The sequence below is a fragment of the Phlebotomus argentipes genome, unplaced genomic scaffold, assembly GCF_947086385.1.
Source record: "Phlebotomus argentipes unplaced genomic scaffold, Phlebotomus argentipes genome assembly scaffold_4, whole genome shotgun sequence".
NCBI lineage: Eukaryota > Metazoa > Arthropoda > Insecta > Diptera > Psychodidae > Phlebotomus > Phlebotomus argentipes.
In genome coordinates, this window is record NW_026776174.1 from 12359096 (window position 1) to 12384916 (window position 25821).

A 25821-nucleotide genomic window follows, 5' to 3' on the forward strand; every position below is an offset into this window, starting at 1 on the left:
CTCGGAGCCGCCAGAATGATTACATCTCCATCCCTGCATCATGTGCGGACTTACTTTGCATTAATCCAGCAATAATCTTTAAATTGTTGTGTCACCACTAAAAAGGATTTACTCTTCCGTCCCGAATGTTCACTGCATTGGCGTGACATTTAGCAGCGCATTAAAATGGGGATAAAGGTTAAGTTGGGGTTCGGCGGGTTAGGTGCGATAAGACAAACATCCGACAGGAGTATTTATGCACAATTGCCACTACATATGAGCATCATCAACCCTTCGCCCGGCAGCGCAATTATTTAATTCATATATTGAAATTTATGCACGTATTTTCGTTGAGCTTCACCCTCGTCTCGGCCAAGTTCACGCGAGGGGTTATCGAAAGATTTCACCGAAGAGTATATCCGCTATCCTCTCTTTGATATTTGCTTTGCCACAACCCAAAACGCAATTACTTATCTGCGCGCTTCAGTGTGATTTCAGGCTTTGGCTGTCTGAAACAATATAAAATATTTAAAGTATGGGCGCGATATCGTGGCCAAAATCAGGGGGTGAACAACTACATATTTACTCCCAGTCGCTGTGCCGAAAGACTTATGCTAATAACCCAGTGATTTGTATGAATAATTAAAATGGAAAATGGCATGTTACTTCTTTCATTCGATTTGGAGGCAAACTGAAGTGCCGCAGATACACAAATAACATCACACCCCCGTCGAATGAATGGAAAAGTTGAGATAGACTTTCGGAATTTATTAATTTGTCGGAATGAATTGATGCCTAAATGAGAAGTAATATAGTCGGTGCGCCACCAATTTGCAATGCTCCCCTGCTGAGCTTCGCTGCCACACTTTTATCACCCACGTCGAGTGAATGCGTGAAACTTTGGCGGATATTTGTTGCGTTCTAGAGGGAGAGTAGCTCTGTGTTAAATAATAAGTCAGTAATTCATTTTGTTATCAACCCTTTTCCTTTTCACTCGCCCCGAGAATTGACGCTCACCCTCGCGCGCGAATGGCTTTTTTGGCCATTCCGCATTCGAACTTGCGTGGCGCAAAATCTGCTGGCGCACATTTTGCGTATTATTTTCCATTTGTTTATTTTCACCCCCGCGCGCGATGAAAGTGTCGAGTTTTATCTCTTTGCCACCCTCTTCGCGATGTCCCAAAATGCGAGGCTCCGTGTTGATGCAATATGACGAGGTGATTCGCGGCACAGACTAATTTATTTGATTTTATTAACATAATCACATAATTATAAAATGCACGGGCATGTTGAGTGAGCTCGTGCAAAAGAGTTGTTACAATCTCCAGCGCGCCGAGAGATCCACGATGGTGTTTATGCATCTACATAACTGGTACTTCGATTAAGCTATGATTATAATCATTATTATTATTAAACCGAACCCATCTCCCTGTAATCATTTCATCACTTTTGTTGTTATATATTTTCCCATCATCGCCAATTCGTCCGACCAAACATTCGCGCGCTCTCTCGGCCGCCCCTCGACGCCCCAGTGTGCATTTATATGTTGGTCTGGACGAAATAAATGAAAGCCAGTGATTGTTATTGAGAATCCCGTGTCCATTGTTCCAGCCAAAACACCCAGGCTACACCCACACTCGTGTTCTGCACGCAGTTCGATTTTCATTGTTTCATTCCTATTGTGGCCACTTTTTATTTCATCCACCATCGACCGATTTCCAGTCCAACCCCTTGGCTTTTTATCTGCCACAGCACGAGAGGGTTTCGCAGTCATTTGACCAATCCATGAATCACATTTTTGCAATTACATCGTGTCCGAAATCTCACAATTCTGCCGAGGAGTGCAAGAAAGTTGCACAGTTTCATGTATGAAATTATGTTCATTATAAATTTCGAGGGAAAAAATTCCAAGAATAAACACACTTCAAATTGGCGTGATTGACCGTTTTGGGGAATTTTCTCACACGCTGTTTACACTTTGGGCACTTTTTTCAGAGGATTGAGAGTTACTGGAGATCATGAAATGAAGGCAGTGGCTTAAGAAGAATTAAAGAGCAGAAATCCTTTTCTCAAACTCACGTCTGAGAAATAAAGCAGTAGTAAGTCTTATGTTTTCATACATATTGGAAATATTGGGAAAAAATCAACAATCCCGAAAGTGCTGAATTGTTATTGAGATTAAAAAAAAACACTGAGAACATCAATGTCTGGAATCTAATACACTTCTTGCACCGCTTTGCTCAAAGTCAATATCCACTCAGAACAGTGTTCTTTCCGCCAGTTTTTTCCAAAGCCTGTCCAACACTCATCGCGATATGACTTTCATCACCACTTTACAATATAAACGTGATGAGTTTTTAATTAAGCTCTCAAAAAGCCCTCCATTAAAATGGCCCGCGAGCTTTGATTGCTGATCAAACATTCCAGCCTCCTAATCAGATATGTCAGCGTGTTTTGTCGCAATTACGCTATCTCCACAATTCCACAAATGCGTGAAGGCATCTGATGACCGTAATGAGATGCTCCTAATCGCAAGTCTATAAATTTCCTCGCCGAACCCGCGGCGTTTCGCGGCGACACCCGGAGCTGGCGAGAGCGCGAAGACCTCGCGTGTGGTCCGCGGCGGCCGTGTGTTCAGGTGCCGCTCAATTGGAAGTCTTGTTCGCTGTGTGTCTTCATGAGCGTTGCCAGAGTGTCAGTCAAAAAATTAAATGGCAATTTGTTTTTAGTGGCCATACATTCTGGCCGATGCGCGAGTCACTCGCTTGTGCTCCGGAGCGTGCTTCGGCGATGACAATTTGTGACCAATTGATTGTCGATTTCAAGTGGAGAGATGTCTAATGACACGACTGTGGGCGGTTCGTCACGGGACACCCAAATGTGCATCGCCTGTTGCGTGTTAGTTGAAATTTTATTGGCACCGACGCATTATATTGTCATGTTAATTCCTTTTTCCTCCTCTTTTCGGGGTGATTTCGGGAGAAAATTGATGAGGTGGTAATGGAAGTGTGACTGCGGCTTTTCGATACAAGATCCCGGCGCGGATCGTGTTTCATTGTATCGCGCGCATCATCCGAAATTCCTTCTATGCCTCACGATCATCACCGCGATGATGCTCACTCAGGTGAGCGGCAATTCCCATGCAAATTGGGTGAAATGAATTTTGATTTTATGTGGTCTTTAACACGATCTCCGTCGTGAAGTAGTATTAAATTGAAATTCCTCATTTTACCCTATTTAAAAGCCATTCTGTGCTACACACTCACTTTTATGGACATAAAGTATTGAGAGTGCTCAACGAAGGGGATCTGCATTTGGGGAATTTGAGGATATTTTGGGCACTTTTATGCCTTTATATTAAAATCAAATTTCCACTCCGCATAATGACAGTTATGAGCTAACTCAAAAGCCTAAATGTTGACATCCAATTCCGGTGATGATAGGCCCTTCGATGGGCTTTTTTTCTTGTCCCACGAAGTCGCTGGAGTGGCGAAACTCTTTCCTGACATCTTGAACACCTCTCGAGGGGAGTGATGGTGAAAATTGAAAAATCGGAACACGATTTCACGCTATGCGCGCCCCGCTTCATCATTTTCCACTTTGCATTGTTCTCACGCACCGCAGATATGTCTTCCGCGGATAGGAAGTGTGCAGATTAATCAAACGACAGACGACAGCCCGCGAAAATCTAGTTACAAATCTCATTTCACTTACTCAAGTGCTGCCCTGTGGGATTTCTCACTCTGAGTTTGCTCGTAAGCATTTTATAGAGGAGTAAGAAATGCATCACGAAAATATTTCTTTGATGTCCCTGAGTATAATAAAATGTGAGCAAATTGTTGTTACCTTGCGCACGGAGAATTTTAATATGGCCTTTTTTCCAACGTTCTCGCGCCCATCGTATGAAATATACGACACGAAGAAGATTCAGCATCGATGCACTTTGCCAACACACACGGAGTTTGTGTGTCTCTTGCGCTCTTGCGGGCGAATGCATAAAATTTTAATTTGAAGTAATCACCAAGCACCTCCAATTTGGCCATTCGGCGGGTCTTGGCAGCAATGTGCGGGGGAGAAGAGGCTCAAAAATGTGCACTCTTCTTTTCATTTGACGCTGGCGAAGGTGGCGCGGCGGCAGAAGAGGAAGATGGCTCTCTGCAAACCGGTCCCAAAACAGCCGCGCGGTGTCTTATTGTATTTTATTCATGGTCCATAAATAAAGCGAATGATTACAATAATACTCCTATCTGTATTCCACCGAAACCATATCGTACTCAGCCTCGGTGTCTCTCGATGATGGTGTTGCGAGCCTCCTGCTTCACGCCAATAGACAGCGGCGAGCGCTGGGCACAATCTCTAAAAGTTGACCATTTCATCGGCTCAGGGCATTCCTTTTGCTTCTTTCCTGTGTTATTTCAATTTTCCCTACGCCTCTCTTTTCTCCCGGCATCTCCTCCGCCTCCTCTTGCCGGGAATTTATGTCCGTGAGCATTATTAGCCAACTTGTAGATTACATTTTATTCATCTGCCCATCCGCTCGACTTTTATTCCCTTTTGAAATTCAAATCGACCATCGGCATAATGCCCGGCTGTAAATTAGGTGACAAATTGCTACTAAATGTGATTTTGATGGTATTTAGTCAGCGCGCGTGTGGATAATGGTGCAATTCAACACTTTGTCACAACACCATTTAACTCCGCTGACTGTTCCTATTTTTCGAAAATTGCAGCACTTTTCAACTCCAGCACCTCTTGGAGATTTCTCAAATTCATTTCAATTCAATTCCAATAATCCACCCATGCTGTGCATCTCACTAATCTCGTTGGTGGTTTTTCAATAGCCATCCTCACTCCTTGAGTTCATTCCTTTGAGCATCTCTGGCAATGCTGCAGTTGGAGCTATACACGACAATGTATGGTGAGAAACGGAGGACCGTTTATTGCAAAAACCAACATTGACACCTTTTAGCATCTATTGTGGACAAATTTGTATCGGTTTTGAAAAATCTACTTAACACACAATACGTTCAACAATAACAGAAGGCAACAAGACATGGAGGGACGCGATGTGTGCTGGAAAAAGAAGGGAAAGAGCACAAAAAACGGTGGAACAAGAATATAAGACGCGGAGGACTTTAAATATGTAATAAGATAAACTTCCTTAAAATGTATCTCTCTGGGTTCTTGTGGCAACACAACACGAGGACTCTCGGCCGTGTGATGTGCAAGAGTGGTGTGGAAAAGGGCATGGGGAGGCAATTGTGGGGCGCGCACAACAAGTTGAGGGAATTTTTGCGTACAAACTCAACATATATTTCCGTATTCTCTGCAACCGCGAAGGCACTCTCTCGGGTAATTTCTTCACCGTCATTTGCATACAGTGACAATAATTTCAAGCGGGCTACACGTGCGACAATCTCAGATGCATCTCAACACCAAACTCGCGCCTATAGATAGAAATACAGTGCGTCTCTGGCATGAAGGACACTGAGATGCTGCACACACCCCAAAACAACACCTGGATACGGGATGGCCTCTCTGAATAGGATCTATCTTCCTGGCATCGCAACAATACGCGCGCTTACATAATTTCCTTTTCATGTTTTTACTTTCCTCCCGAAGACAGCCCAAAGATATGAGCAGATTTCTTGATGAACAACAAAAACCAACAAGAAGAGGCCCAGAATTTAAATTGATTTTGCCGACACAAACGAATATATCGCATCTGTCTCTTAAGCTATTGTACTGAGATGGGGAAAAAAGTGTCAGAAGTATGCAATTCACGGTCAGATTATCCGATAATCATTTTCCCAAGAATACCTTTCGTGAAGATGTGGCCGCAGTTGCATGGAAAGTGTGCCCAATAAATCAAAAAAGGCAATACTCGCTATGGTGTGAATTTTATAGCGCGATTCGGAGATTGGGCTGATCACAATGTATCAATAACACGGTTAGAAATGGATTTACGATGGACTTTCTAGATATTAAACATCTCTAATGTCAGTTAAGAGTTTAGAGATTGGAACTGGAAACAAGTCAAACTCTGGAAAAGAATAGGAACAAGCAAGAGCGATCTTAGGAAGGAATTTGCAGAATCGTGCCGAAGGGACTGTTCTTAACGGTGTGCGCTTTTGGCTCAGGTAACCACCGAAATGTCTGGAAGACTCCCAATCGGAACTGTCTCACACTTCCATCGGCTGAGGGGGCAAATATAGATCCGAGTGTGGATTCGGTCCACCTCTCTTTGGCTCCCGCTGCGCGTTCAAGTGGTCATAATGTGCAAGTTTATGTTGGCATGTTCTTCTTCATGTTGTCGTCTTGTGTGCCTGGTGTTTGTCCGCCTGTATTTATATACATTTATTGTTATTACTACTATTTGTATATATTTTGCCTTTTATGCGCTCTCACCCCCCAATCGATGTCCATGTTCCACATAGTTCGCGTGTTGTTGGCGCATTGTTGTTGGGTAATTTACTGTCTCGAACAATATAATTGTGCCATATTCCAAAGGCGACACTCAATGTGAAGATGCCAAATGTGCGCGCACACACATCTTGACCAGAAAGAGCCGGAGAGTCCAAATGAAATTCCTTCCACTTTAGGAACTCACTGAGGAGAAAATGAAATATTTTTTAAACTTTGACACTTTTCAGCGAACGGCGAATAAATCAATTGGGCGTTTTTGTTATTTATTCGAGGGTGGGTTTTTGGTGTCCAAATATTTCATCCAACTAAATTATATGTGAAAAATTCCTCGAATATTCTCCTCCGCAGCCAAACTTCTCTCTCTCACTTTTGGCTGTAGATATATATTTATTGACAATCCTCCAAAGTTATTTCACTCGTTTAAACAGTACCGAGAGAGAAATTCAAGTGTGTGTCGCTTCGACATGAGCCACAGTTCAACAGTGAAGTGTCGGCAGATGTTGTGGGTGAATTATCCATTCGCCACTTGTCAGGGCATCATGTTCAAGTGGCAAAGCGTTTCATGCTAAAATATGGCATGAGATTAAATCAGGAGAAAAAGTGCATAAATTAACCCTTGCGATAGAGTCTCTCATCTCCCTATCGCCAGCTCCTTGTGCGCCCATCTCGGCTATTTATGGGACATAAACAATGATAGCAGGAGAGCTAGGTCGTGGCCAAGTGCAGTTTTCCTCCAGAGACATTTTAATTATGCCCTTAAATCGGCTTTCATCCCATCCACTCTGTGTGCGGCTTCAGGCATTAGGGCACAGCCACTGAGACACTCTCTTCCCAATATGGTTCGGCGTAAGGGTCATGTTTCGGGGTCAGATCGACAGCCTGACAATTCCAATATTGCCCTCGTCTGTGGCTCTCAATCAACATCATACCTTCCGTAATTATGCGGAAAAAATACATTTCATTTTCATATCCATTTCGTCGCTCTTCCCGCTTCTGATAATGTCCTGGCTTTTGTCCGGCTGTCGAGAATGACTTATGGCGTCCAATAAAGTTCCTCTCTCGCCATCGCGCGGGAAGGGCGCAATAATATTCTATTATACCTCACTTTTGCACTTATATGTGGATCAAATGTAGGTTTTTTCTGCGCCGCAAAATGGCCCTAACCATTAAATAGACATTTCCGCGTGGAGGATCAATTTGGCAGAGAGGCTGTGGCATGAATTTTGCATACACGCTGTCCCAGGGCCAATATTTATGATCTTCATATTGTCACACTATGATGGATGCTGTGCTCTTTTTTCTCTATCGAGAGGGAAATTGCAAATAATTTGCCAATAAATTTTCCCTTCGACTCTTCGTCAAACGTCTCTGGCTATGTATAGTGATACTTTGTCGAGCGGAAATTACAGAAATGTCGATGAATTCTGCGCCAAGGTGACGTTAAGAGAGAGAGAGTTTTGGGGGTGAAAATGTGTGTAAAAACATTTTCTTGTAGCACTTCAATTTCTATAAAAGAAATTTCGCGCGCGAGGGACGTCTAATCTCGCCCTTCCACGGTAATACACTTGAGCAAGTCTCAAAGGCGAAAACTGTCGCTGCGATGTGGCACTTTAAGTGGAATTCCGATTTCATCGCTCTCGAATTGTCATATGAATCCGTATGAGGCCGCAATTCATCTCACGCCAAGATGCCACAAACTTCTTGTCTCCTATCGAAACACTCAATCTGACATTTAAATCAATTTCTGACACCCCTTCGTAACTTTTCACACCCCGTCACGGCCGCGCACATTTAAAATGTGCCCCTGAGTGGCGACGCTAAAGGGTTAGGGGCCACCCTTGTCGGTGGCATATCATAGCAACATCCGCTTCCTGGTCTAACAACATCCATATGTATTGACAGTGAGGGCCATCGTCTTGCTTGCCACCGAGTGTGACAGTTGCTACGGGCTCTGAACTATCCCCCCTCGGAGGGTTGGGGGCACACACGACTCGACTTTCCATTTTCTAATCGGACAAAATGTGAATGAGGGTGGAATTCCCAATGACTTCTCCACCCTCTGTTCCGCATTAGGCATTCACAGCCGAGGGGTGGCTAAATTCCACAATTCTCACTTGATTTATTCCCGCACAATTGATTGCGGACAATCCTTTGGCAGTTTCACAAATATTCTATGCGTCATTCCCTCAATTAACGTTGTCACACTTGCTGATACACATGTGAGACACTTCCAAAAATTGCTACACACTTCTATTCTGTTATTTTACTAGTTATTTTCCCCTTCTGCTCACTAGCAAATCGACAAGTTCTTGGCATTTGCTGACATTTGAAAAAGTCGACAGCGTTGTGAATTTGTGCCTTTTTCGGATTTTCCATGCCAAGTGTCTCTGTTCTTGAGGAAAAGCCAAAAACACGAGGGAGGAAGGGATTTTCCGTGGGGAGATTGGCGCATCCATCCATCAAATCGCAATGCGCATCACTGCCACTTGGTGCGATAATATGCCTAGAATGAATCTCATTGTGAATTTCCCCACAGATTGGATTTCATCCCATTTACATGTCTCTCTTTGAGCTCATTACGCGTTGTGAGGTGATATTCCAAATCCACCACTTTTCCTAACCTGTTCCTCACACTTGGTTCTATTCTTTTTCCAAAGCTAATCCAATTCTCTACCCTCTCGGAAGGCTTGTCTGCATGAAAATCACCCTCGGATTGTATTGTAATGTGACAAAAAGAGTGATAATGCCAGAAAAACCCTATGACATTCCTTATCGGGAAAACCACCTCAAATATTTCAAACAAACACGATTTGTTTATTTCAATGACGGCATTATTGCACGAAGTTCACCCTCCGACTTTCAACCCTCTGTGGCAAGCGCTAATGCAATTTTCACAGCCGCACATTGCGGACAGAATCACTCAACTTGCGGTGATACTCGAAATTGCTCATTGTGTCAAAGGAAGAGAATGTAAAAAAAAATTCAATTTCAACGCATTTCAAATATTGGCAAAACGGAAATTAATACAGAATTGATGTAATTTCGCATCAGCTGTTCAGAAAGGAGGCAACGCGCTATCTTTGAGCAGCACGTCTCTGACAGCGTCAAGATTATTAAAGAGTGTACGCGCAATGCAAAAAGGGGTTCAATTAAGGGAATTGTATATAATTTCACCCCTTCGGAGGAAGATTCTTCTCTCTGGAGAAGTGTTGGCGTGTAGCCATGACACTCTATGAAACCATCACCCAAAAACAACCCTTAAATGTGCGGTTTAATCTGAATTTAGCTACTCTCGTCCCCTTTGACTTCTTTGCCCTATTGTTTGCTGTTTTTGTTTCATTTCACGCATTCAATTCGCGTCAAAAATTAGATAAGAAAGTTTGCCGGGGATGTTGATAGGGTGCAGACATCATTCTCATTTATTTGGGGTGAAATGGTGCATTTCGATATGAATGTTTTTTGCCCCGCCAGAGAGAGAGAGAACAAAACGCGTGTGCGGCAATTATACAGGAAAAAGACAACTGAGAGTGCATTTAGTGGCGTTCTTCGTGGCTAAATCCATTATTCATGGAGTGTAGAAAGTGGCGGGATTAAAATTTAATCCTTTTCCACCACTTTTGGGGATAATACTCCTCCAATGGCGCGCTTTGGGTCGAGGGAAATGAGGTCTATATTAGCATTGTTTTTCCCAGACTCTGCGCCTTCCGCCACAATTCACTCTGCCGAACACCCTCACATTGGCTGTGTGTGTGAATAAATCTTTCTCAATATCTCCGTGACGCCCCGAATACATGGTCAGATCCTCCCAGTACATGTTCCAGAATTCTCTTCGGGGGATCCGCAACACGATGCGATAAATGTATCATCTCGTCGTTATGTGTAACTGGGAGCCTCCCTCGAAACATTGTGGCATTTTGGGGGCACTTGAGAGCGGCGCTCTGGTGAAAAAAAAAGCAGCCCAACACTTTAATAATATCTATGGCACTAAGTCACCCTAAGTTGCGGCCTCAACAGTTCTTCTAATCATGCGATATTGTGTGTGTGTGAGGTCTTCTGATAAATTAATAGCTCCTCTCGGGAGACATTACTCTAATCTCGTGGCCAAATCTATTAGGCAGCGAGATCAATTTCCAAAATAACCATAAAATATTGAGAAGTGTGAAGAACACTGCCAATAAATCACCAAATGTCGAAACATAAAAAACGAATCTCTGCCCTCGAGGTCTGGCCATCGGGAGGCCAAGGGGTGCATACGATATGAGATATTGCTTCTTGACTTGTGCAATCCACAAAATATCCATTCTCAGATTCTCACTCAACTGCCGCAGTCCGTGATACGTTTCTGACGTGAATTTATTGAGGGAGTTGTGGACCACTTGAGGGTGGAAATTTATCAAATATCGCCTTTTTACGCACTGCCTGCGATATATTAAAGTGGTGAATTAATTCCCTTAGGGGTGCTCCTCTCATGTCTCGCAATTCAACCTATTTTCTACTGCGATGACTGCCGGAAAAAAAACGTTTCGTGACATGATAATGAATGGTTTGCTTAATGGCTAATTAAACAGTCATAAAAAATAACATAGGAATTGTGTAAATTTGTACATTAATCAAGTATTGTTGATCTTTTGAGGCGAAGTGTGGGGAAAAAGGCGAAAACCGCGAGCGTGTCTTTTGAAGGTGCACAGATCGTAAAAGTGTTAAACAGCCCAGAAGTTGGCTTGGTGGAAAAAATATGGTGGAACATTAAAAAGTGACTCTCTGTTGGCTAAACACTGTTCCGGCAGAGGGCCCAATAAAAATAATTAAAGCAATACTTTATGCTAAATTAGGGTAAAGTAGTGTTTACAACACACTTCTGCTCGGGCTCCCCTTTGCACATTTTTCATCCTCTTCTGTGGTGTGCAATTAAAAATTAGGATTTGCCTCCTTTCTTCTCGTCCATCGCGACTGATATTAAAATTTATTTACCATCCGATTAATTGATTTATGACACACTTTTGTCACACAGGCGCTCATCTCCAGCACAGCAATTAACTCCAATCGAAATAAGAATTTTAATGCAATTCACTTTTTATGAAATTTAATTCGAGCACACACTGTCTCGGCATGATGGTGGCGACACTTCCATGCGATGATGGGTTATGCTCTCTGCAGGGACTTGGAGGCGTCCACATGAAAGATAGCGAGTGTGATTAAGATTGATGTGATTTCGTTGCATGCGTCCATTCATTTACATTTTATATGGAAAGTGTAAGAGAATTTTTATTGAACATCTGGTCATTGCTGGTACTTTAAATGCTGCGTGTAATAACTGGAGATAAGGCGCGCGCTAGCTTCACAACTGTGGGTGAAATTATGTGGAGATAGGGCAAGTTGAGAGGGCGAAAAACTCTGTCCATCATCTAACACACTATCAATAGCAATATCTGTGATTCATAGTGCTCTGGCGATGGCTAAAATGCTCGCACTTTCCATAAAAATGCACGATGCGTTAACTGAAACACGTGCTCAAAGATGATCCCTCGTCATTGCTCGAGGCAGTCGAGAGCTATTAGTGCTTCATCTCCATTCTCCTTCTCTTAAGTGGTCTGAAAATGATCTTTTTTCCTCTTGAGAACGACAAACAGGTGGATGAAATTTCTTTCTACTATTTTTGACTTTTCCCTCGCACATGATATTTATGATCTCTCTTGATTTTCACTCGAGAGCCTCTCACTTTGGGCCATCGGCGGGCGTTTTTGAGTAACTCAATAGTTAATTCATCTGCGGGCAACGCGCGATGAGTCCTCCTTCATAGAATTCATACCATGTCTGTTAGACAATTGTTTTTCCTGGAATTGGAGACGCGGAAAAAATCTTGCAAATATTCTCTAGCATACCACAAAGTGTATCTCAACAATAAATCTCTCTGGCTGAGGGATGTTGGGAAAAATCCGGAGAAATTCAAAGTGTTCTTGAGTTGGCAGAGATGGAGAAAATGAAGCACTTTTTAACCAGTTCAGCTGGTGAGATCCACAATTTGAGGAGTCGTGAAAGACAACAAAATAATTATTTGTCATTCTTGAGTGGTACATCATGTTGGCTATAAATTATATCACTTCTCCTCAAGAAAAATAAATTGTCTTCAATTGCCGCTGTAACATATGTGACAACAAGTAACGATTAATTGCGCTACAATTAGAAAACATAAATAGACCAAATAGAGCATTTGGAAAAGTTCTTATTAAACGAAATTAGACGAGATACTCGAATTACTCTCTCGCATACTTTAAATACACTCCACATACATGAAACTGCCAGATGGTGAGCATGAGAGTCTTCTTATGCGGAATTGCAAAATGAATAGCATGAGTTAGAAATGATTGGAAGATTTCTCAGATTTTCACTGGACAAGCACCTGATTTTTGCCTGTGATGGCAAAGGTGAGCTGAGAACGCAGGAATTCCATAATTTTCCCACCTGAAATATGCCAATAATGCCATGTTTCTATGCAACTAATCATCCATCATAGGATTGCTTCTCTGTCTTGCCTCTCAGTCTTTGCGGCAATGAATAAATTTTAGCACTTGCCATTATGTGGCTTCTCAGCAATCAATTACAATGGTCACTTTCGTGGGTATATTAAATGTTGGCAATTAAAAGCTGGAGAGAAATCTTCAATTTACTCCACGAGCAATATTGATTTGCGAGAGATGTTTTCGTCATAAATAAAGGGTGTCTCTTCTGGATCAACACTATATGTTGTAGTTGGCGAAGAACCTCTAAATAGCAAATAAGGCGCATTAAATGCTGAGAAGCCATGTCGAATTTCACTCCCGAGAGATTCGCTCAATTAACTTCTGGGCCTACAGTGTTGCAAAGGTGATGGGGTGTGAGATAGTGGAATGTAAATTTGTAAATTGGGTGCATGATGTTGGCAGTAGAGATTCTGCACAGAGAATAGCCCTGGGAGACGTCTGTGGCGTCAGACGAGTTGTAAATCACTGGAAGCGCCGTTAAGAGCTGCTCTTCACGAACTTCCACCAGTGCGCAATTTACCTTAATGAGAGTCTCTCGTGGGTGTCGCACACATCGTCTCCCCGGTGCTCATCTCGTGGCCCTCACGATCACGAGGACTCACCTCTGACCGCCTCTCTTGCAGACGCCTGCGGCCTGTCCGACGTCACCCACATCGAGTCCCTGCAGGAGAAGTCGCAGTGCGCGCTCGAGGAATACTGCCGGACGCAGTATCCCAACCAGCCCACGAGATTCGGGAAGCTGCTGCTTCGACTGCCATCGCTCAGGACCGTCTCGTCGCAGGTGAGTAGGCCCACAGCAGGCCAGCAATCCCTAATCGCAAGAGATTCAACCCTTTCACCCATTTCACCACGAATCTGCTGCTTTTCTCCTATTCCAATGAAGTGTCGGTACTCTTGCGATCCTTTACCATTTATTAATTATCACTATTCATCAAGAATCCGCAACAGTAATGAAGTCTTGAAGATCTTTGAAAGGGTTGAAAAGTTCTCTTGACGCACTGTTTCAAAAGAAATTTGTGAGGAGAATCTAGAATCCCTAGCCATTCTAATTTTGTCTCCGTGTTCCACGCCGTGACACTCACAAGCAGGTCATCGAACAGCTCTTCTTCGTCCGTCTGGTGGGGAAGACGCCCATCGAGACGCTGATCCGCGACATGCTGCTGTCCGGCAACAGTTTCTCCTGGCCGTATCTCACATCGATGTGACACACAGTGTGGCGTCAGCTGGCGACGACCTGATCCTCGGCCATGGGGCCCTCGCTGGCTCCCTTCAGCGGCTGCTGTAGCGCCCCGTCCTCAGCCGGCCAGGCCATGGAGCAGCTGCCCCTGGCGCCCGCGCTGCCGCCCGCGGACCACTTGCAGGTCGGCGCGTCCGTGCCCAACCAGCTGCAGGCCAGCGACGTGTCCGTCGCCGTGGACGTGAAGTGACCCGCGGAGTTGCAGGACGCCTTCCTGGCCTCCCTCCCGCTCTAGTGCGCGCTCTCTTGCAGACAATACTCCACAGCCAGTCCCTGACCCTCCGCAATCTTGTCTCATATCACGCGAGGAGGCAAAGTGAGAAGAGAGAATTAGTAGGCAATTAAGAGATATTAAATTATTGACAAATTGTATAAAGTGTAGCAAAGAATCAAGGACAAGAAAAGAGGATAGTAAGAGATCACATACTTAGGTGCCATTTGTATTAAGAAGAACACTTCTTCAGATGAAACATCAAAAATAATGTGTAAAAGTTGTAGGTTATTTTATGACTTGTTCGCAGTGTAAATTTTTCTCAGAGAAAATCACAAAATGCAATATTGCAATATCTTTTTGCCCTTTTCCCACAAACACACACGAAAACACATATATTTATTATATACTCTTCCTTGTAAAGGAAAAATCTCTTAATGAGCACAAACAATAAGGAGAAAAAAGAACATTTTATGACTTTGCAATCTTAAAGTTTTCCCTCCCAAAGCAAATCCCATGAAATTCTAGAGCAATAATATTTTATTTTGACATGAAGAAACTCTATTATTTTAAAATTTTTATATTTTTAGCTACAAATAAATTTTTTTTACATCTATTTTAAAAATATATTTTATATCTCTTATTTTATATAAATGAATTGCGAGATACTCGTCTCAGAAACCAATATATTGTTGTGATCGAAATTACTATATAGTGAAATAACTATATTATGACTTACATAGTGAAATAAACTGTAAATACCACAATTTGTACATAAATAGAATTAAATTGATGAGATAGAATTTTTCTTCTTATTTTTTTTATTCATCACTTTTCAGTTCCTCCTTTTATGATTGATTTCATTTCCAAACCACAAGATAAATTGTTTGTACAGTGAGATATTATTTTCTTCTAACAATATAGAAACCACCATAGAAAAATCTGACATAATTTCCAATCATTTTACACCGCATTTGAAATGTATTTGCAGATGATGAGAAAAAGTGTGGAAGTAAAGGAAATCCATGAACGAATCACCATTGTACAAGTTTTTTGATGAGAGATAATAGAAATTGTAATAAGTGCAGTGCATAATAAAATGATAATAAACGTCTCTAAATTATTACTGAAAAAAAACGAGCTCGAATTTCACTTTCCTTTGCAAGTAGAAAATTGTGGGTGTTTTCGCTTGTGCTCGGCGACGATAAAGGGTGAAGAGGATGAATAATACAATTTCTGATGCGGACGATATACTGAAATTGAACAATGTGACGTCACACCATCAGACTAATAAATTTGAATCAATTGCTCCGATAAATTCAAATCAGTCTCAATTGGGCCACTCCGGACGATGATGATGATTAATCAATCGCTGGGAATTAATGGACGAACATTGATTGTCACGAATGGATGTATGATTGCTTTTATTGTTTCCATCGCATTCCCTCCACGCGGTTAGATTCAGAGACATCCCATTGTGCCATCGGGTCTATTTGCACCGCGAACGGAGCTGCAATGATACTCCAAACTGTCCCCACAGCGGAATTGAATTGGACGCGGAGAGGCTCTTTCATCACATTTCTCTCACTCCAAGACATTCCTCCACCAAGACGACGAATTTATAAATTCATTACCAGCATATTGTTTTATTTTCCCACTCCCATTGAAGATTCCTCGAGGCTCCGCGATGGCAAAGACGAGGGCGAGAGTGTTTTGCAACCATGGAATGAATTGATGAATTAGTCTACATTTTTCATGCTCTCCATTCTCTCCTCATTCACTCAGCAATTTCCACTGACAGAATTATGTGAGATGTCCACAATATTTTGAATTCTTCCCCCAGCTCAATTGGTAAGACATTCTTCGCTGCGACTCTAGTCTAAATAGGGGATCTAATTGTAAATTAAATCACTCCTTGCTCGCGCTAAACTCTTTACAATTTTTGTGCACATGTTTTATTTCAACCAGAGAAATTGTGCACCGAAATTGCAGCGCATTGGAAAGTCAAAAGTACGTCTGAAAATATCGCATTTACAGTGAGGAAGAATGTAAGTAGATATTCTGTCTGATATGATAAGCCCAGGAAGAAGTTCATCTGCAGAGAGACAAAATCTACGATTCCATCTTTCCAATGTATGATTACTTAGTGTGGGAAAAAAGCAGATGATCCTCATTCTTCCGATGACCGTTGGAGATGGACATCAAAGAAATGGGAAGGTTTGTATATCTCTGTCTATTTGTTGTGTATTTGAGGAATTTAACAGAATCATTTCCAAAAGATCAATTTGTCAAAGCTGCCACTAATCGATTCTGTGACACTCAGACAATATTGGCCTTTTCTTACACGCTGATCTAACAATGGATTAATGTAAAATAGCCATGGCGAGAGTGAGATGGAATGGAAGAGAGTCCCCGTATGACAAATCGATCGCTCGTGTGAACTCTAAGCCATTTCCACTGTGTTGTATCGTTTCCAATAAAATGATAATTCGATGTGAAATTCCATCGATCATTTCTCTAAATGCACGATCGCACAGGGAAGTGGACGATCGAGACTTTCGTCGTCTCTGCCTTCGTCTTCCGTGTCTTCTGGTGCACTGGGCCGATGAGATCGACAATCGATTGCGCAGTTGTGGGACCCCAGAGGCCCATTTGGCTCATGGGCAACGCGGAGAGCGCAGCAATTTATAGTTTAGGAGCAGAGGGAGAATGAGATTAAATATGATCTCTCTCTGAGGTTTTCCCTCCACATTTGCGAGACTCCGCGGAGTTGTACAATTAATTTATGATCGAGCACTTATCGCTTGCTCACCATGCTCCAGACACACATACAACAGATCCCCTCACTATGTAGCCGCGCAGCAATATTTTCGAGGCTTGTAAAATGGCATCAGGAATGTTGGATCACGCGGCATACGCGGTGATCTATCGATTTCTATAATCAATTCGTGCAATATATCGCGAAAAGATCTAATACTTCCACGAAGGTGCTTTTTGTCTCTCGCGCGAGTGCTATTTTCGCGAAATTGTCTTGAAAGAGAACCCAAACACAAACTGCCAATGAATGGAGGAGAAATGGCAGGGAAAAAACTCAAGAAAAGATGTCGATGGAATGCGCGCCGTGCAAAAGTTGGTGTGAACAAGGCGAAGGACCTTTCACCATATTTCTCACTCTCGATCGCCTCAGCTGACATGAGAGATTCTTGCCGTCGATCTTGAGAAAGTGTGGGAAATCGCGATCGCCCTGGGAGAGGGACTAATACATATTTTGAGGGCGCATGACGATGAATGAATTAATTAATTGGACTCTCTCCTTATGCAATCTGCCCACGAACACGACTCGCTGTCTTCTTTGGACGCCAGAGAGTCACCGAAATAATTAGTTTACCTTTTAACCAAATACAGACTTCTTCGCGAGCACGATTTCCATTTAATGATTGCCTCCAATAATCAATCACTAATGCAGCGCAGTGTTCATCCCAAGAGAACATGCGGGATCGATTGCATTCGGCTTTTCAAATAGGCAAAGAACAAACAAACAAGACGCAAACTATTGACTTAGAAAAATCAGTCCTAGTTTAGTTGCTTTCTAGATCTTGTTTTGGGCTTCGCAATGCTTTTCTAGGTTATTTGACTCTGTCTTAAAACGGATTTAGTGACTGAATAATCTTCAAAGACATCAATTCTTGCGCTTAAACTGGAAGTTTGAGTACTGGCCTTAAGAACACTATGAATTTGAATATTTGCTTAAATTTTCTTCACAGATCCCGAGCAGAGAAGCGACTGAATTAAAAGTTGCGACCAAAATCCAGTGTAAATAATTTATGGCGCCCAACATTGTGCCCTAATTGCGGATTCAGAAATTGGCGTTGAATTTAAAATGGGCGCAGATGTGGCTTTTTAGCGAATATTAATTATTAACTCACCACCGTTGATGATGGTGATGAAGATGGAGTAATAAGTCGATGAAATACCTCTTAAGAAGATTCATAAAACAACAACACGGACCGGAGGGGGGCGCTTGTTGGGGAACGAAAATGGGGCGAACTACAAAGAGCGCAGGGTATATTCTTGTAAATTTAATGATGAATGGCGAAATGGGTGAGATTTGGAAGTTGCGCTGTGGTAAAAATCCACCCCTTTCGCGCTGGTCTTTTGGCAGCGCGAGGGTGAGAATTTAGACATCATCTCATCTCCTGGAGAGCTCAATTATTCCCCAGTGGATTTGCGCCCGTAATTCGGGGATTCAATTAACCAGAAGGCTTCCAGCGGCATATTGACTTTCATTATGCAAAGTGTCCTGACACCTGTGGTACGTCTTCATCTCATTAGATGCGTGGGGCGCTTGGCGACGGAAGTGACTATCTATGACAATTTGCGCCACAACATCTTAATTAATTACATTCCCAATGTGCCATTTTGTAATTATATTTCCTCTTCCTTCATCCAATGCGCGCTGCAGATGGGAAAATGCCTGCACGGCCCACAAAGTGCTCGCGATTTTCCACCGAAAAGCTGTAAAATCACATGGAAAAGCGTTCGCGGGGCGATGAAAAGGAGGAGTCTAATTAAAATGTGAGCTCTAACCGTGAGGCGAAGAGGAGATATTAATAATAAATGGTGTCTCTTTTGCCAAAAAAGACACACACCGCGAGAGAGGGAGTGATGAAAGGCACCTGCGAATGGTTTACTTTCCAGCCTGAGCGGAAAAAAAGAAACCAAACTTTTCCACCCAACAGTCAAAGTTTCGTGCATTCGCGTTTTTGGAGAACTGGCAGGAAAAACACACACAAATCACGGCCATGCAAGACAAACAGATAAACGGACAGCTTCACGGGGGTGTTTCGAAGATTTTCACACAGCAGTGATTTTCCAGTACTTTCACCCTCAAGAGTGCCAGAGTTTGCACAGTTTTCTCCTGATGCTGACTTTGTAAATTCATCTCTCATCAATCAACACGCTTCAGCTGAAATTTATTTACATGATGAAATCCACAATTTACCCAAAATCATCATCTCCATGTTTCTGGGAATATTAATTAGTTTGGTCTGTCCTTCCATCGTCCATCATTATGGAAGAGAGTGATTTTTCTTTAATAAAACAAATCATTCTCCAACATAATTCAAAGGCCGACTAGTTTTAGGTGCGCATCTAAATCTTCTTTATCAATTAATAGAGTTGCTATCGCAGCAAAAAGTGCCATTGGGCATTTTCATATATTATTTATTGACATTCATTTGCAAAATGTGCATTAGAATAAATCTTAGGTAAATTTTAATAAATCATTCATTCAGGTAATTGAATAGTTATTGGAGATGATTTTAATTGATTTTATGCAAAGAAAGCATTTTAGACTCTTCTAAATACCTCCAAGTGATTTTCATGAGAATAGTTTTACTACTACGATAAATTCTAAGAAGTTGCTGAGAAGACTGAGAAGAGATATCTCCGATTTTGGACGTGCTCCGCCTAATCGAGCAGCACGAGCCGATAAAAGCTGTAAAAGTGCGGAATGCTCGGAATTCTCACCTGATCAGTGACGAGCGCGCCCTGTAATTTAGAGATCGTCGTGTCGCGCTTCCCGATCGACTGTCGACACGGAGTTCACGTGGGTCAGCTGATGAGCCTGAGTGGGTGCAAACCCCACGTGGTCGTAAATTTCGCCCGAAACGAACTGATTGACACGTTGACCGGCAATGGCGCGCCTACAAAGTGAACCTGACAGCGCAATCGACTGCGGAAGATAAATTTCAATTTTTCATAAATAACCAACACTTCACGGGCATTTCTTCGCCGGGTTTTTTTTCACTCGAGTCATCTTTTGTTTCGGACAGGTCATTTAAGCATCGGCGGAAGGGAGAAATCTGTCTATTCACGCGCGCCGTGCGGAGATTCTTGAGCGTGAGAGAGGCGAAATGAGGAAAAATTTATCAAAAGACCGGGTGAAAAGCATTTACAGTTAGGCATCGGCATGGCAATTAAAAGCCGAAGATATCTTGCAATTTTCTCCTGTGCGAGATTTGTGCATTTTCATAATGGTCGCCATTGCAGCGCCCAGAGAAAATTAATTGTGTGTGTGTGGTTCGCAATGAGTGGAAAAATAGAGACAGACTCCACAATTACGATCCTTTCATCTGATTACCATAACAATCAATCGGACAAGACAGTTTTACATCATTAATCTCTCGGCCGCTGCACATCCACTATCTTTTTATTTACATTTATACAAGAGACGACGCGGAGTCTCTTCTATCACTTTGACATCCACTCGCGCTGGGAAGAAAAATGAACATATATTCCTGCCCCGAACGCCATTCCGCCTTTTGCCCAGGAGAGGAAATTCGTGCGCAAAAGACGATTCCATCGCCGCCACTTTTGCAGCTCTCTGTCTTGCCTCATTCAGGCCCCGCTGAAAGAAAATCAGTTGGAGGCTGTAAGAAACAAACTGCGATAACCCCTGGGCATTCAATTCGTGACCTGTGTCGTACGCGATATGGAAATAAATTATTTTTACGTTGTCAAATTGAGAGGCATCGCGAGAGGCGTAATTTCATTTGCGACCATCTCTTGGCGCGCTTCTTAGACCACTTCTCACCGATGCCACCGCCATCTAGCGAGTGTATTTCCCTCAGCGGAGCAAAATACCAACTTCAAAATTATTTTTCTACCTGTCTTATTTTACGTTTCGCTTATAAGAAATTTATGTGAAGTTGTAATAGATATTAGCCAATTTAGTTTGAGGATGTGGCTTAGAATTGCCCCTTAAACCACGATTACTTTCTTTTATCTACAATTTCCAACCCAATTTTCTTCTTATCTCTATCAACGTAAGAAATACGGTGTAATTTATACGCCGCTTGCGTGGTATTTGGACAATCCTGCAGCTGTCAAATTGTGTTGGTGTTTTGTGAAGGATTTTCCTCAAGATCTCGAGCTTTTTCCACCGGTAAGATGAGTGAATTGCTAGAATTGGATCCCGATAAGCTCTTCCAGCAGCACACAGTATCAGAAATTGAGCAGGTCAGCAAAAATCTGCAGAATGAAATTGAGAAACGAAGGGAAAACTTGCGAACGATGGTTGGGTAAGTTTTGACCGGATTTCCTGGGAAAATCCTCTCTTACATGGATTTGTGGCGTTTTAGGGAAAGGTATCGGGATCTCTTGAAGGCTGCTGACACGATAAATGACATGAAGGGGACTTCGAGTTCAGTGCTGCAGCGAATTGAGGGCATTCTTGAGCTGTCCGGAAAGGTGAAGGGAAACCTGAAGACAAGCAAAGAAGTTCAGCGGAGGAACGACAAAGGCCAGAGGATTCTCGTGAGGAGTAAGTATTACGGCGTTGTGGTGCAGATTCACATCCTCACGGTGCTTCCGGAGATGATTTGGACGCACTTGCATCACGACGAGTACTTCTTGGCCGCTCAGTTGTTCGCCTTCTCGCGCCACATCAGCACGGATCTGCAGCTGAACGACAACGACAGCGTGGTGAGGCACTTTCCAGTGGCCACGCGGCAATGGACGGCGCTGAAGCCATTCCTGGAGATCATCAGGGATCATTGCTTCGCCACATTGGGCAGGGAAAGCCTTCCGGCCGGCGTGGCGTCGAAGTGCTTGGCGAGTCTCTTGCTGTTGGAGTCCAGCAATGTGGACGCTCTATTGGCCGTCTTCATAGAACTGAGGATCAAGTCCTTCCTGAACATCCTAGCTGAGGATCAGGAGACGGAGAAGCCGCGGAAGGTCAAGGATAAGATCCTGACCAGTCTTCAGTTGCTAAACGAGAGCTGTGAAGTGATGTTTGAGTGTTTTGTCAGCAAAGACGGACTGCTTATGAGGGAAATCCGTGATTTGGTGGAAAAGGAGGCGACAATATCACTGATAAAGTTCGACAATCCTGAAGTTTTAAAGGCTCTTCCGGGAATTATCACTGAATTCAAGCCTCAAGTGAGCATGAGTGAAATCAAGGCGGAATCATTTCAGAGGATGACGAATTCCTGGCTGGAGAAACTCAATTTGGCCACTAAAACTGCTCTCAAATCTTTGATAGACTTGATATCGTCTGTGAAAGTGATTCATGACATCAAGCGTCAGGCGATGGCAATGGAAAAGCCGCGAGATTGGGAAAGCATTTGCCAGAAGCTCTATCTTCCTGAGGATTTCGCTGTATACGAGTATTTCTACCAGAAGCTTCTGAATGAGAGAGTGAAGGACATCATCGAGACTTCCTGGGAAGGAACTCTCGAGGCAGTTCAGCAAGATGTGGAGAAACTCATCCAAACTCCAGAGAAATCATCGAATAGTGTGAGGAAAATGGTCTGGACAGAAGAGGCTTCGGACATTCCGCAGAGTCTGCAGCAGGCGATGAGTCCGGACCAGAAGAGTCACAAGTTGCTGATGAAGACTCGAGGATACTCGCCAGGAATCGTGGCGGTTTGCGAGAGTCTGGATAAGAGACTGGAGTTGCTCTTCAGTGACCTCAGCAACTATGTTTCCGGGGAGAGTCAGAGGCTTTCCGATGAGATCACAGACACGCTCAGGGAATATCTTGTGGAGTGCAGCACAGGAAGGATTCTAAAATTTGTGACATTCCTCAAGTCCGGCCGCTTCAAGGAGACGCAGAACAATTCCATAAATCTCGCGAAGCTTCTTCAGGCAATCGGTGAGCTTTGTCCATACTTGAAGTGCTGCTTATCGCGGAGGAATCCTCACTCTGAGGATGACGACGTGGAGAAGTGGGTGGAAATTTGCCGGAGACTTGAAGAGGAGAGTCTCTATTTCTGGAATTTGTGGCTCACGTCGTTTCTCAAAGACAACCAGCAAAGCTACGGGAAGAATTCATCTCCAGCAACAGTTCTCAGTGGAATTCTGCAGGAATTTCCCAACTGGGAAGTCATCAATCTCGAGGAGAAGAACGAGCAGGACGTTGTGCTGAAGTCTTCCATCAGAGTGCCTTCACAACCGAGTTTCTCGCTTCAGCAGAAGCTCTTCAATCTCTGTCGAGACCTCAACCAAATCGCGCCCCACACAATTCCTCGAGTGATTGTCAATCGCCTTGTTGAGAACGTCGTTCAGCATCTCTTCGAGTTCTACAACTTCCAGGCGGACACAGAATTGATCCAGACAAATCAGAACATCGCTCTGCAGTACTTCTTCGACGTGAAGTTCCTTCTGCTCGCGCTCGTGACGCGCGAGAATAAGAGTCTCACGGAGAAAGGACAATCTCTAGGGCAAACATTTAAGTCGCGCGTGGATCCGTTCGACTTTGAGATGTCCTACGATTACGTGAATGCCAATGTGAAGAAGTCCGCCCATCGCGTGCTCCATCAGCTGGGCTGCATCATTCCGAACATGGACTATCTGCTGGCTATGCTGGGCAATCGCCAGGCGAGCGCCGCGCAGGAGAAGGAGCCCAACATCCTCGCCATTTCCGGAACGGGAGCGACTGAGGCGGTTTCCTGGTTCCCCCTGCTGCCCATCATCTCGTCCACCGCAATGCCAACAACGAAGCCCTCGCCTTCGGCTCAGGCGACAGAGAAGGTGAGTTGGTATTGATTTTCAGTGGAAATGTTGCGGTGATGGGAAAGGTATTAAATCGTTTTGTCTCTGATTTAAAGGATATTCACAGCAGCGCTGAGTAAGCATGAGAAATGAATTGTAGCATGAAGAGTTTCAATTTGTATTCCATCAATATTGATTAACTCTCGCATTATCTTAACGTGAATTCGCTACTGAAACACATAAACTTGACTTTATTATTCAGATAAGTCGATTTTATTGCATTGTGACTAAAAGTATATACAAATTCTTGCAGCAGTTCTTTAACTCATTGCTATATTTCTCTTCTCACACTAAGAAAATGTAACTCAGATTAGGATGACGAAACTTCAGCGAGAAATCTTCTAGAATTCACATGGAAAGATGTTGAAAGAGGCTTGAATTAGGAGAAAACACAAGTGTTTGCTAATACAGAACTGTTTGCTTGAGCGTTTAGTATTGTATTTCAGTCAGTCGCTAATCTTGAGAATGTTATAGAGTTTCTTTTTCCGCTGTATGACGACTAACAAAACTGCATTGGACGCTTTCTGCAATTGGAAAATCTCTGTAATGTCTCTTTCACTCTATTTTCAGCACATGGGCGGTGCGGGAAAAGCAAGAAGAGCCGAAGATACACGGCAATCGTCTGTAGTCAGCACGACGCAGAATTACGCCAGCAACGTTAAGTCCGGAGCGGCAGCGTTCTTCGGCGCCATGTCGCAGGATTGGTTCAAGTCCTAAGCGTCGAAGGGTGAGTGGAGAGTCAAACGCGTGTCTTCTATCCATAGAGATTTATCTCTACTTTTATCGTATTTATTACATTATTACAATTATATTGTTCTCAAAAGTACACGTGTCCAAAAGAAGAAAAAAATATAAGTTGAGTCACATTCAAGTTAGACAGAGAGTTTATTTGTCGGCGTTATTTTTGGTTCAACTGCAACTGATTCCGAGAGTTGGATAAGTCACGATGGATTCGCCCGTTTGGATTGGAAGGGCGCGTGTTGTGGGCGGGGTTGACATCGGTGTGTGTACATTTAGCATTTTCACAGATAAGGAGAAATGAGAAATTGATTTTCTTATTTCCTCACAATCATCAAGAGTGTAGAATGTATTGCAGAGGTGCTTTTAGGGGAAGGCTTCTCCTCACTGTCACTTCTTGCCACCTGTTGAAGAGACGATGGGATGAGCGAATGCCATCAATTATGCTAATTGCGAATCAATGGGCAATAATGTTCGTACCTTTTTTGCCACCCTTGCCACCCTTTGCCTCAGCCGGCTTCGCCTCGGCCGCTTTGGGGGCCGCAGCGGCAGCGCCGCCCTTTTTCTGTCAATGAGACGAGAAGTGTTGGGGTATTAATTGAATGGATTGATCCCCGAAAAGCTGTCAATTTGCCAAATTAAATTGTGGCGCAATTAAATGTTGGGGATGTGAATCAATCGATAAATGCGCACAACACGGATTTTCAACACATGGAGGCTGCGATGCCACCGTTCCGGGCAGAGCCTTTTCCCGTGAAGTGCACAGGAAGAAAAAAGAGTAGTTGATTGAATTGACCTTTTGGCGTGTGTTGCGCAAGATGCTATTTTGATGTCTTGGAGAAGAGTTGTATCTTGTCTAATTTTATCACAGCGAGATTGTGTGGGCTTTTGCAGAGGGCATTGCCTTACCTCATCCTTGTTTCCACCGCCTTTTCCTTTTGCCATGGCGAAGTTGCGAACTTTCAGGAATTTGCAGACCACAAATTACAGAATTCTCGCGATGAGAGTGAAAGCGAGTCTCCTTTCTTGGCTTGCTGCCTGCGAATCTCACTGAAAAAACTCGGGTGAAAAGTGCTTGGCGAAGATGCTAGCAGTTCGATATCACACAATCGACTAAACACTCGGGCGGCGGAAACACAGACTCTCTCTCTTCG

The 25821-nt window shown here is 43.3% G+C and overlaps 2 protein-coding genes and 1 long non-coding RNA gene across 3 annotated transcripts in view; 2 read left to right on the forward strand and 1 right to left on the reverse strand.

The window, feature by feature from the left end:
• The window catches only part of LOC132258509 (COUP transcription factor 2), a gene marked incomplete at its 5' end in the record, with an annotated part of 38396 nt that extends 22908 nt beyond the window's left edge, over positions 1 to 15488 (forward strand). Inside the window, 2 exons of the mRNA XM_059755840.1 lie at positions 13550 to 13707; positions 14015 to 15488. Coding sequence (XP_059611823.1) covers positions 13550 to 13707; positions 14015 to 14131 — 275 coding nt within the window. The remainder of the gene's footprint in view (positions 1 to 13549; positions 13708 to 14014) is intronic.
• A 5753-nt stretch (positions 15489 to 21241) lies between these two features.
• LOC132258093 (conserved oligomeric Golgi complex subunit 1) lies at positions 21242 to 24649 on the forward strand. Its single transcript, XM_059755201.1, has 3 exons — positions 21242 to 21456; positions 21517 to 23908; positions 24500 to 24649. Exons 1-3 carry the CDS (start codon positions 21326 to 21328, stop codon positions 24644 to 24646), a joined length of 2670 nt encoding a protein of 889 aa, XP_059611184.1. The 5' UTR covers positions 21242 to 21325; the 3' UTR covers positions 24647 to 24649.
• Positions 24650 to 24681: 32 nt separating this feature from the next.
• LOC132258094 (uncharacterized) lies at positions 24682 to 25802 on the reverse strand. The gene is made up of 3 exons (XR_009468264.1): positions 25577 to 25802; positions 25148 to 25232; positions 24682 to 25071 (listed from the first exon to the last, which is right to left on the reverse strand). It is a non-coding gene; the product is annotated as an uncharacterized LOC132258094 (long non-coding RNA).
• Positions 25803 to 25821: the final 19 nt, after the last annotated feature.

Coding starts and splice junctions, on each gene's coding strand:
- LOC132258093 (XM_059755201.1), top strand. CDS start 21,326: ATGAGTGAATTGCTAGAATTGGATCCCGATAAGCTCTTCCAGCAGCAC. Junction 21,457..21,516: donor AACTTGCGAACGATGGTTGG/GTAAGTTTTGAC, acceptor GTGGCGTTTTAG/GGAAAGGTATCGGGATCTCT. Junction 23,909..24,499: donor CGGCTCAGGCGACAGAGAAG/GTGAGTTGGTAT, acceptor CTCTATTTTCAG/CACATGGGCGGTGCGGGAAA.